The following is an 11,428-nucleotide window of genomic DNA, read 5'->3' as shown; positions in this document are numbered from 1 at the left end:
ATAATAAAATCACAAATTAAGTGAGGCACAAATTAAGTGAAGCACAAACTGGAAGCCGCAAAAATACCGAGTGGTCTGCGGTTGGCAGACCGCAAAGTGAGCTGCATCTAAAGCCGAACTGTGCGCGGGAGCCCCCGAGGCGCAGCCATTTTAGGCTTCGCACAGGCTCATGTCGACTTAGATCAGACGGAAAAAGAAGCCCGTTGATGCAAGGCTGAAGGAAAACCTCCCCCACCTATAATAAGATCGCGCGCAGGTTGCACATCTTGGAGACGGTTCGTTGTTTTCTCCTTCCCTCTTTGCGAATTGCAACTCACGTCCAGCCAGGTAGCCCACTTACGCTAGTTGAGTGCTTCTCCGTTTAGCCCATTTGCACGCATCCACCGAGTGTCACTCCTTGACACCGCTTTCAAACAGAAAACAGGGGCTCCACAAGCAGCTACTCGCCTGGGTCTGCACACTTTTCTCGAGTCTCTTATGAATGGCGTAGCTTTCCCCGAGGGTCTTTCCGCAGGTCAGGGAACTGCGCTTCACAGGTGTACCGGTGTTGGTGGACTCTCCCACTGACGTTCTCGCAGCCGCCATGGTAGCCCCCATGGTAGCCGTCCAAACCGCCTTCCCGACCGACTTCTCCCTCGCCGCGTCACTCACACAATCTCGTTCCAAGGCATTCCCCTTAAGTATGGAACAACTTTTAGACCTCCTGAAAATATTTACTTTGTTTGGCCACACCGCTACGTCCCTCATAGGAAGTAGTAGTGATGGTCGAGATAAACCAATTGGAGTTTTTCCTTTTTTAAATAAGCTTCCTTCATGTAGTGTGCCAGGATGGTGTGTCATTTTGTCGATTACGTTTCTGCCTCCATTGAGAGTGGGAACTCCCTGAGTGAGTGTCCCCCCACCGCAGTCACTTCTTCCCCGTCGAAAAACCAAACTTTTCGTCCTGCTCAATAAGTGTGGAAGCATGCACTTGTTACTGTTTCCAACCAAGTGAGGAGAGGGACTACCACCACCAATGTTAAGTTTTTTTTTACAACCATCTCCCTCCTTACCAAAGCTAGCACATCCTCTGCTATGCGGAAAGAGACTCCCATAAATGTCATTCATGGAGACCGCTCTGAAGAGGTAGGTTTTTTTTTTTTTTTCCTTCAATTTTGCTTAGGAAGAAATTTTCTACGATTGACCCAAGTTCGACCCTTCCTTCATTGACGCGTAAGGATGAACAGTCCTGATCTGTGGTGTCCTTATCAAATGGGGAACTCCAACAAGCTTTTCCTTCTTCGTAATCTGAGTATGCACCTTTTATCCTATTAAAGTGATGTACGTCTTGCTTCACGTCATTAGTGACACTTTTTCTTTCCCTGACATTAATTACCTCTCTTTCGTTACATTTAAAAAAAATCGACTTAACACTTTTGTTGTTCATTTCTTGTGTGCTCCACGTAATTTGTCTTTTCCTCTGAGGGGGGACGTTACCTTCATTCTGCTCAACCGTTCGTGTGTCTGGGTTTCCCGCAAGGACCTCTCCCATGTGAGCACTTGCTGGTGCACTGTCGCATTGGGTTCCACGAGGATCGCACCCTGATGTGCACCCCGATTTGCACTCCGATTTGCACCCCGATTTGTGTTCCCCCTCCTGGTTACCACCAAAGAGGCTCCTTTTCAAATTGATCCTATTTATCCGATGATCTGCCACGTACTTCTCCAAGTTAAGTGAGAACGAAAATTTTCCGCAACTGGGGTCGTTTCCCTTGCGTTGGCTTCTTCCTTCCTCGTCGCTTCCACTCTCAACGTAATTCTTTGGCACTCCCCCCGTTGTTTGTTGCAGGCCCGAGTCCCCCCTCCTCCTCCCACATCGAACACTGCCACTGCCGCTGCTACCACTGCTGTCACTGCGCTCACTGCCGCTTCCGCCGCTACCACTACTTAACCCTCCTAAGGGGAACTCCGATTTGTCCGCATAATACGTTTGGTGAAATTTCTCTACATCGTCTACACTGAGCGAGTCCTCTTTTAATTGCTCCTCCGCCCATTTCATTTTATCACCCCTTTCGCCCTTCACTATGTATACCGTTTCGGGTTCGATCCCTATGCTAGTTCTCTCGTTTGGTTCGTCTCTCCATTCCCCCCACTCCGCACCCCCCTTTATTATGCTTCTCTCCTTTTTCCCCTCGACATGGCATCTTTCTTTCTGAATAAGCTCCTCCTGCAGAGACACCTCTTGGCTGCTTTGTCCTAAACAACGGCTACTATCAGGAACGTTGCTTCTTTGCATAACTTCCGTGAGGAGTGCACTGCGAGGGGGAAGAACTGAGGTGACTGTTCCTCCCATTCCATCTTTCATTGCTTCATCACACGGTCCTCTTTTCTCTCCCTTTTTGATATTCCTTTTTGTACTCATCATCTTTATGTGTATTTTTCTTGGGGGGATTTTTTCTAACCCTTTTTTCGTTGTGGGACTCTCGGGGGAGTCTTTTCCTCCAGGGGTTGAATCCGTTTTGGGAGTTCCTCCTTCTTGGTGGCTATCCCTGGGAGAGGTCGTCCTGGTTTGATTGTTTGGCATGGCTCTCTTGGCGTTGTTAGCTTGCTTGGTCTCCTTAACCTCCCTGACCTCCTTAACCGCCCTGAACTCCTTACCCTCCCTGGCCTCCTTACCCTCCTTGGCATCCCTGACCCGCTTCTCCCTATTGGGGGCACCTTCCAGGCAGTCGACCCCGTTAGCCAAATCTTCAAAGCAGTCTTTTGTTTCAAGAAGGACCTCGTCCTTCATCCTGTCTCCCCTTTCCTTCTCCACCTTCCTCAGACCACCTATTTTCCCACTGCTAACGTTTTTAACCCCTTTAACGCCTCTAACCCCTTTAGCGCCTTTTTTCCGGGTGCTCCCTTTTTTTTTGGTTCTTCCCCCCGGCACGGCTCCACAAAGTGCACAACTGCAGCCGATTCGGATCTTCAAATTGGAGTTCCTTCTTTCCGGAGAAAAAACACACTCTTGTCTCCCCTTCCCCACCACGTCGCACTTATGCAGATTGCTTGTTAACCTGTTCACATTTTTTCTCCTCCTATTATCGGTGTTTGTAAGCCCCTTTTTTGTTTTTTTCTTCCTAATCAGCATTTGCAACAGAGCATATGAAGAAGGGTTTTTTTTTTTTTTTTCCTCATCTTTTATGTTCCCCTTGCCATGGTAGACTTGGGCTTGGCAACTATTTCTCTTCCCCTTTTTTTTCTTGTCTTTTTCAATCCACGTTGAGTCATCGTTGTGATTCACTAAGGAGGAGGAGCTCTTTTTTGATGTGGGACCACTCCCTCTGAGTGCGCCTCTTCCCTCCGCCTTTTCTCTTTCACGATGCCATCCTGCCTCTTGGATGTTATTACCCACATGAGGAGTCACCTTTCTACTCGTGCCGTTCGTTTGTACTGTGGAAGCGTCTAATGGGTGTGTGTTCTCCTTCCCCTGATTTTTGGTAGAAACAATTTTCTCGCAATGTTGCGGCGGTTTCGCTGATTGGCTACGTTTCGTCTGTCCCGGAGTGGTTTTCTGTTTTACTATTTTTTCATTTTCGCTTTCTGCTGCTTTTTCTTCTCCTTCTTTTTTTTTTTTTTTATCTCTTCCCTCCCCGTTGGGGGACTCTCTCCAGTATTGTCCTTCCGGGCTGCGTCGATCGACTTAGTGCCAATCCTTTTTGGAATGGGCTTCTTCACACCTGCGCCACTGATAGGACCCTCTATGTGGAGACGCTGACATGGGCACGGATCACCACTACCTTTCATCCTTACAGTCTTGCCTCTCCGCTCCGTTTCAAATGGGAAGTTGTTCCTAGGTATAGAGTGCTGTTCAAAACGGTTGCTGTCCCTTTTCTCACCATAGCTAACTCCATGACGAGTTGTCTCCCCCTCTGTGGACATTCCACCACAAGGATGCTTCACTTGAAAGCTTTTTTTTAACTTCCCTGATCTTGTTCCTTTCATTTGAGAAATTCCTATCATTTTAATCGAGGCTTCATTTCGCCTTCTTCCAGAGCTGACCTTTCTATGACATTTATTGTTAATCCTTTCTTTCGGTTCAACGTGTGGTAGTACTGACACCTCCTCACTCATTTTTTCCACCACCTGTATCATCTGTTCCAAGTTCCTCTCCTCACTCACCAAGCAATTAAAGTCGTCACTTTGGATGATCATTCTACGAGGGCACTCCCAAAGGGATGCTGACGTGGAGCTGCTTCCGTTGTCGAGGTTAAACGGGTGTATATGAAGACTCTCCTCCTGGTGACCTAAAAAGGGTTCGATTATTTTTTCCGCACGGTCACTCGCGTGTGAGTTACTTGCGTGTGGGTTACTTGTGTTCCTGTCCGTCTGCCTCTCCCCCCCATCATCGCTCCTTCTATGCTGTTCAACACAGCGTCCGCTTCTCCTCATGGAAAGGCTTTTTATTTGAACGCAAGTGCCATATTGGTGTCCTCCCCCTTTGTGTCTTTGATCGCCCATGGTGAAGTGAATCCCCTTCGAGATGGGTGCCTTCTTTTTCTGTGAAGTGCTCTCCATTTCGTGTTGTCCCAACTGGGGGGTGCACCACCCGGTAGGCTGCTCACCTTGCTCACTTTGCTCATTCTGCTCACGTTGCTCATTCTGCTCATTCTGCTCATTCTGCTCACTTTGCCCATTTGCACGTTCGTGGTCGACATACTCATCGCCTTCTAATCCATGTGCCCCCTCCTCCCCATCAGCAACCAGATCTCTTACAGGACAAACATCTTTCTCTATCTCTTTTATCGGATGAGTTCCCTTCCCCTTGTCTACATTTACAAAATGAGAAATGCGTACCAGGTTACCTTCCATACATGGGTGGCACTCTGTCGTTTCTCCCTCCCAGCTGTTGGAGATGCATCCCTGCTCTCCTTCATAAGTCTCCTTCGAATTTATCCTCTCCACATAGCCATTTAATTTCATCTTTTCCGAATCTTGCGAAATGAGAAACAGGTCATCACTTATGTTTCGGAGGTGGTCATCGCTGTGGCAGGAGAGTGGTGAATCATTTATGTGTAGCTCCGCTTCGGTCACGTATTTGGGTATCTTACGTGTCACTCGTTTAGAAGACTCCTTGACTGCTTTCGTGGCCACCTGATCTTCTGCTACACCAGGAGCAACCCTCTCATGGGGGGGAATCCCACCCATCGCCCTTAAATCTACGTAGTTGTTACTGTAGCATATTTTAATGCGTAGGTCGTTCGTAAGTATGAGTGGGTTCAAGGACCTACTTTCTTGTTTTTCATTCAAGCTGTGTGACCTTCTCTTTCCAGTGACCACGGGTTCATTCACTCGAGAGGCGATCCATGTGGTGGATTTGCTCCCCTGGATGGAACTACCACATGAAGATGGGGCCGTTCCCATCATTATATCATCACTGCTCCATGTGTTGATCTTTAAATCGCTCCTTTCTCTTCCCTGTCCGCAGTGCATAACGTGATCATAGGCACATGATGCGCTCACTTCGCAGGTGCTGTTTGAAAGGGGTGGGTGCACTAACGAGCTGTCCTTCTTCTCACCTTCCTGCGCATCTTCAGGTGCATCCCCGCCGGACTCCCCCGATTGGCTACCCACATAAGTGTAGACGTGCGTGTTCATAACGCCGCCTCTCATCTCGCGCTCCAACTCTCTTGGAACCCTCCCCCCTGTAGCACTCCCCCCCAATTGCTCGTGGCCAGTCCCCGCCGAGACTCTTCGTCTAAAGCTGTGTAGAAGTTCCTGCCGCTTGTCGTCTATGCGACTTCTGACGGTGGCGCTGGAGTTATTTTTTTCCCCTTTGCCCCTTTCGCCGTTCGATTTTGCTTTTGGTTTTTCTTTCTCGTTTTGTTTAAGGTTTTCCCTCCGACTTTCTTTCAATTTCGCTTTCTCCCTTCTGGGACAGCTGGGGGAGGTCTCGCCCCCTCTCCTGCTCCCCATCCTTATGCAGCAGGCTCCCCCAACGACGGGGCCATTCCCCCCCGGGCCATTCTTCCTACAGCTTCTCTTTTTTAAGTGCATCTTCTCGCTCCCCGTAATGTTTCTCCTAAGATTGGCACTCCCCATCCTTTGGCCAGCTTCTCCCCTTTGGGTAACTTCCCCCCTTTGGGTAACCTCCCCTCTTGGGACAACCTCCCCCGCTACGTGGCTCATCCTCCTCGGTGGTTTCTTCACCACGTGTTTAATTTTGGTAGGCTCTATCCGCTTATTCGTTGCGCTTTTCACACTTCTCCCACTTTGGGTTTTTCCCTTGGGGAGACTGCTGACTCTCCCTGTGGGAGTCCTCCTTCTGTGCACACTTCTCGAGAGAGACCCCTGTTCGCTTTTCTTCCATTTTGTCTCACCCCTTAGAGGATCACAATGGACGGGGTGAGGAGTTCCCACTCTACTATTCGTTTTTTTCCCGAAGGGTGATTCATAATTTTTTGTATACTTTATGCAGTCTTTAACTCTGATCTGCGACGTTGTCATTTTTTTGCATCCTTTCATGGTCACCATTTTGCAAGCGCTTTTTAATTTGCTCATGGGGGGTCCTTTCCAGTTATGTGTACCCGTCGTGGTGGTTTCTCTCACGCTGGGGGCTTCCACTGAGTTTTTCCCAAGTTCGTTTTTTCTAAGTTCGCTTTTTCCAAGTTCCTTTTTTCCAAGTTCGTTTTTCTTCTTCACCCCGTGTTGGGTGCCCGGATGCGGGTTCAGACGAGCGCCCCAAGGAGTGCCCACTAGGAGTGTACCATTCGAAGTAGCAAACCCGTTTCTTTTCCAACTCACATAGGTCTTCTTGCTTTTGCTTTCCATTTCGGCTACTTCTTTTTTTTTCGCATCATTTTTGGTTTTTCCAAAGGGGGTTGTCTCCGTCTTCTTGAATGGATTTTTCTTTCGTCCCCTTGAGCTAAGCGGCTTCGCCTCTCTCACCATTATCATGTTTGTCGCATCGCAATTCCATGTCCCTTCTCCATCAGTGTACCCACCTTCCATTGGCCAAACTTCTTCTTCTTCCTCCTCCTCCCATGGATCCAACTCGGTGATAGAAATTTTGGGACCTAAATTGACTTGCTGCCAGTAGACAGTCGCCTCCCTGGACCCCGCCTCCTCTTCCTCGCGCTGCGCGTGCTGATTGCGGGTGCTACGTCCGGTCATGCCTTTCATTCATCTTTTGGGGCACACAAAAAAGGGGATGCAAAGCGCAAAAACAACGTGAATACAGAACGCAAAAACAACGTGAATGCAGAACGCAAAAACAACGCGCATACAAAACGCACACACAACGCGCATACAAACCGCACACACAACGTGCACACAAAAACAACGAACAAGCGGGCACCCCCTGGCGAAGGACACCGACCCCTGTTGCGTCGACTCGTGCAAGTGGGAAACTTCGCTCCCTTCTGTTGGGTCAAAGTACTCCTCTGAGAAATCGCTTAAGACTTTCTCCAGGGAAAAATTTGACAAGCTTCGCCAGGAAAGCAAAAAACGGGAAAAAATAGGAAAAAAAAAATAAGAAAAAAAGAACAAAAAAAAAAAAACAAAAGAACAAAAAAAAAAAAAAAAGAAGAAAGGAAGAAACGGAATGAACGTGGAAGAAAAAAAATCATTGCTGCGTGAACGTTCCTATGCCGCGCGCCACATGTCTCGTCTCGTGAGAGGGAGTCACTCCTATTGTAAAAAAAAATGAGGCTCGGCATGGACGCACGCACAGACCAGTTGTGCACCCCGCGCGATTGCTTTGTTCCACGTGCTCCCACCTGAGGTGGGTGCTTAACCGCACTGTAGTAACGGCAATCGCGGCGACAAATCACAGCGACAGTTCGCGGCGTTGGGACAGGGGTCGTAAACTAAGCGTCATTTTACTCTGTGGGCCTTTCGAGGGGGGAGGAAAAACATCGCCATGTTGAAGGAACAGCAAAGAGTGCTAGGGGGCATACACGCAAATGGGAAACACACAGGTGGAAATACATTCACCTCATTTTGTGCACCTTTTCACTGGAGTCGCACACCAATTGTAGGACGTGGCGTGGCACAGAATATGGTGAGGCGGAACCGGGGCGTTGCCGCGGCCAATTGGGCAGTGCCAGTTGTGGGCGGGCAAAAAAAAAAAAAGGAAGGAGGGAAGCAGATTATAAGGGGGGGCAACCAAATGGAGGAAAATTGGATAGGCAAAGTAAAATGAAAAGAAAAGTGGAAGAGCACAGTGGTAAATGAGAAAAAAATAGCGCGAGCGAAAAGCAAAGTTGACTGTTGCGATTCGCGTGTGGCGCGTAAAATGCTTGCCATGTGATGGAACCCACCCCCCCCCAACCGACAGGAAAAACGCTCCCCAAGGAAAAAAGAAATATATATGTATATGTATTTTTTTCCCTTTTTTTAAAATTTTTTTTATTTATTTTATTTTTTTTTTTGATCCCCCGTTGAGACGCATCAAGAGACGCTCCTCCCCCCGCAGCATCGCCAAGCGGAAATGCAAGAAAAGAATCCCCCCAAAATTGTTTGTCGCGCCAAATTTCCACACTTTGCGATACGCCTTCGCAACGGAGAAGATGAAAGGCAGCGGAGATGACCCGATTGGGGCGAGCCCAGATGGGGATGGCCAAGAAGAGGAAAGCCCCAATGGGGGAGGAAGCCCCAACCGGGAGAGCCCAAGCGGGGGTGCCCACAAGGGGGAGGAGGACCAAAGCGAGTTACCGCCAAACAAACGTAGCAAAGGTAAACAAGTCGATCAGCTAATCATCGAAGAAGCAGACGAAAATACAATCATCCCCTACTACCTATCCAATCTACTAACTAACGCATCCAACCCAGTGGTATTTATGGATATAAATCTGGGGAACCATTTTTTGGGCAAATTTAAATTTGAACTTTTCCAAAATATTGTCCCCAAAACAAGCGAAAATTTTAGACAATTCTGCACAGGAGAATACAAAGTAAATAACCTCCCAGTGGGATACAAAAATACGACATTCCATAGAGTGATAAAGGAGTTCATGATTCAGGGGGGAGATTTTGTGAACTACAATGGAAGTGGGAGCTTAAGTATTTATGGGGAGAATTTTGAAGACGAGAATTTTGATGTAAAGCATGACAAAGAAGGATTACTCAGCATGGCTAATAGTGGGCCGAATACAAATGGGTGTCAGTTTTTTATTACCACGAAGAAATGTGAATGGCTTGATGGGAAGAATGTCGTTTTTGGAAGAATCATAGACAGCGACTCTTTAATTTTGCTCAAAAAAATTGAAAATGTTTCTGTCACGCCCTATATTTATAAGCCAAAAATTCCGATTAATATCGTCGAATGCGGGGAACTGTAAGGGGGGGAGAGAAGTGGGGGAAGGGGTTAGGTTACAGCGCCCACTTCTCTGTGCAAAGAGTTTTACCCCGCGAGGACAAAGAGAAAACCCTTCCTTTTGTTTTTTGTTCCTAACTTGGCTTACTTCGCCGCGTCACGTTGCGCTGCGTTAGGTTATGTTGTCTTTTTTTTCTTCTTTTTTTTCTTCTTTTTTTTCCTCTTTTTTTTCCTCTTTTTTTTCTTCTTTTTTTTCTTTTTTTTCTTTTTTTTTCCATTTTTGAGCTGTGGCACCCCCCTGGTGCGCTTCCAAAGACGCAGTTGCAAACGCCTTTTTAAGGTATAAATAGAAAAAGGAGCAGTCAAAGTTCAGCTAACGCTAACGCTTTATCTTATGTTAAGCACGCACACAAAAAAGGAACCAATGCGGGCACGTGGTGCCACACGGAGCGCCGGTTCGGGGTTGTACAAAAAAAAGGGCATACGGGGGGCAACGCAATGGGCAACGTAATGGGCAACGCAATGGGCAACGTAATGGGCAACGCAATGAGCAACGAAATGAGTAACGAAATGGGCGCTGCGGCAGGGGCGTATTCCTACACGTGCCATCGCTCTCACACACCCCGTTGCCTTAAAAATTAAATTTAAAAAAAATCGCACACAGCACAGTGTACGCAATTGGAGATTCGTACTGCACACGTACCCAAGTTGTATGGATCTGCCCCTTTTTGTGCATGCCTCGCCAGGGCAACCAGCGTGGGCACTAATTATTGAACCACTCCTTGGCCTTCAGAAACACCTCATTGCCAGCCGCAACGATATTCGACAGGCCCTCCTGTGCAGTCACCTTAAGGCCCTGCAAATTCTGAATCGTCTGTTCATCCAAATTCCACACCCCCTTCCTGTTATTAACACTTCTATTAAAATACTGGTCAGACGAAATGCTATTCGTTATATGTACATTTCGTATGACGTCGTCATCATTTTGGTGCCTCTCATCATAGAAGTACTGATCCGAACGTATGCTCTTACAGTCTTTAAATTTGTTTAACTTGGAATCACTTGTTGGATTAAAATGGCTGTTGCCGTTAATGCTACTACTGCCCATGGGGTTATTTCCTGCGACGGAGCGACCTCCTCCGTAAGATAAATCCATTCCGGAGGTACACCTCATGTCATATCCTCCCATTGCGCTCTCGTTCTTGCTGAAACCCTGCACACCGCCATAACCAACAGCGCCACTTCCTCCATGCATGCTAAACGCCTCGTTGCTAACACCGGGGTGTGCGTTCCTCCCGTCCCTTACATTCCCCTTCCCACTGTGCTCAAATATCGTGTCATCAAAGTTTATGTCGATTTTTTTGGCCTTGAAATTTTTGTTGCAGTTGTTGTATATCATTTTTTCTTCGATCAGATGTGTCGGTGCGAGGTTTCCGCTGGGGTTACCACCACTGATATGGCCGCTGACCTGACCGCGACTCGGAAAAGCGCCGCCACTCTCGTTCGCTTCTACCCCTGGGAGCTCATTTGGACCCTCTATCTTCCTCGCGTCGTCGCTAACCAAATCGATTAGAGGCTTCGCACCGGTTAAGCTATTCATCTGGCTGACGTTGCCGCCATGCGGATCCGCCCCATCATTGCGGTCTTTTTCTTCACTGCCATGTGTTAACAATGCCTCCTCCAGCTGGCCGTCCAAATACATTTTATATTTCAAACACGCATGAGATGAATAATCAATCATGCTACTGTTATTGTTCATTTTTAAAAATTCACTTGCCTTTAAATTTCCTCCCAGACACATCCTAACCAACTGCTTTGCTGTAAATTTATCCATTCCTGTTGATCGCACAAATGATATGTGCGTCCCTAATTGTCTATGTTTACCTGAACAGTTCAGGCAAATAAATATGGCATATGTCAAAGACAGCCATTTGGGATTTTTATTACCGCAGTCAAAGCATATTTTATTTTCATTTTTGCTCAAAATAGCTTTAAACGTTTTGTCCTTTAGGCCATCCAGTACGTATCCCCTGTCGTCCTGTTCATATGCCAAGATCTCTGTAATCATATCCTTCTTCATTGTTGCGTGTGGGGCATTAAACCAGTTTCCAGTCGTGGGTGTTCAAAAGCTAACTAATCAAAAATGGCTAG

The 11,428-nt window shown here is 47.4% G+C and overlaps 3 protein-coding genes across 3 annotated transcripts; 1 reads left to right on the top strand and 2 right to left on the bottom strand.

Moving 5' to 3' along the window:
* Positions 1-3,119: 3,119 nt before the first annotated feature.
* Positions 3,120-7,143, bottom strand: PCYB_012250 (hypothetical protein; the record flags this gene model as incomplete). Its single annotated transcript, XM_004220731.1, is given in 2 exon segments — positions 3,120-3,650; positions 3,665-7,143. Coding segments are annotated over 2 exon segments (4,010 nt in total), but the record flags the coding sequence as incomplete, so codon positions are not given.
* A 1,388-nt stretch (positions 7,144-8,531) lies between these two features.
* Positions 8,532-9,623, top strand: PCYB_012240 (cyclophilin; the record flags this gene model as incomplete). Its single annotated transcript, XM_004220730.1, has 2 exons — positions 8,532-9,298; positions 9,563-9,623. The coding sequence occupies 2 exons, from the start codon at positions 8,532-8,534 to the stop codon at positions 9,621-9,623; spliced, it is 828 nt and encodes a 275-aa protein (XP_004220778.1).
* Positions 9,624-10,040: 417 nt separating this feature from the next.
* Positions 10,041-11,357, bottom strand: PCYB_012230 (GTP-ase activating protein; the record flags this gene model as incomplete). The annotated part of the gene is made up of 2 exons (XM_004220729.1): positions 10,041-11,161; positions 11,225-11,357. 2 exons carry the CDS (start codon positions 11,355-11,357, stop codon positions 10,041-10,043), a joined length of 1,254 nt encoding a protein of 417 aa, XP_004220777.1.
* Between the last annotated feature and the right edge of the window lie 71 nt (positions 11,358-11,428).

The sequence above is a fragment of the Plasmodium cynomolgi genome, chromosome 1 (genome assembly GCF_000321355.1).
Source record: "Plasmodium cynomolgi strain B DNA, chromosome 1, whole genome shotgun sequence".
Lineage (NCBI taxonomy): Eukaryota > Apicomplexa > Aconoidasida > Haemosporida > Plasmodiidae > Plasmodium > Plasmodium cynomolgi.
Note: the sequence above shows the minus strand (reverse complement) of the source record. Positions and strands in the feature narration are given on the sequence as shown.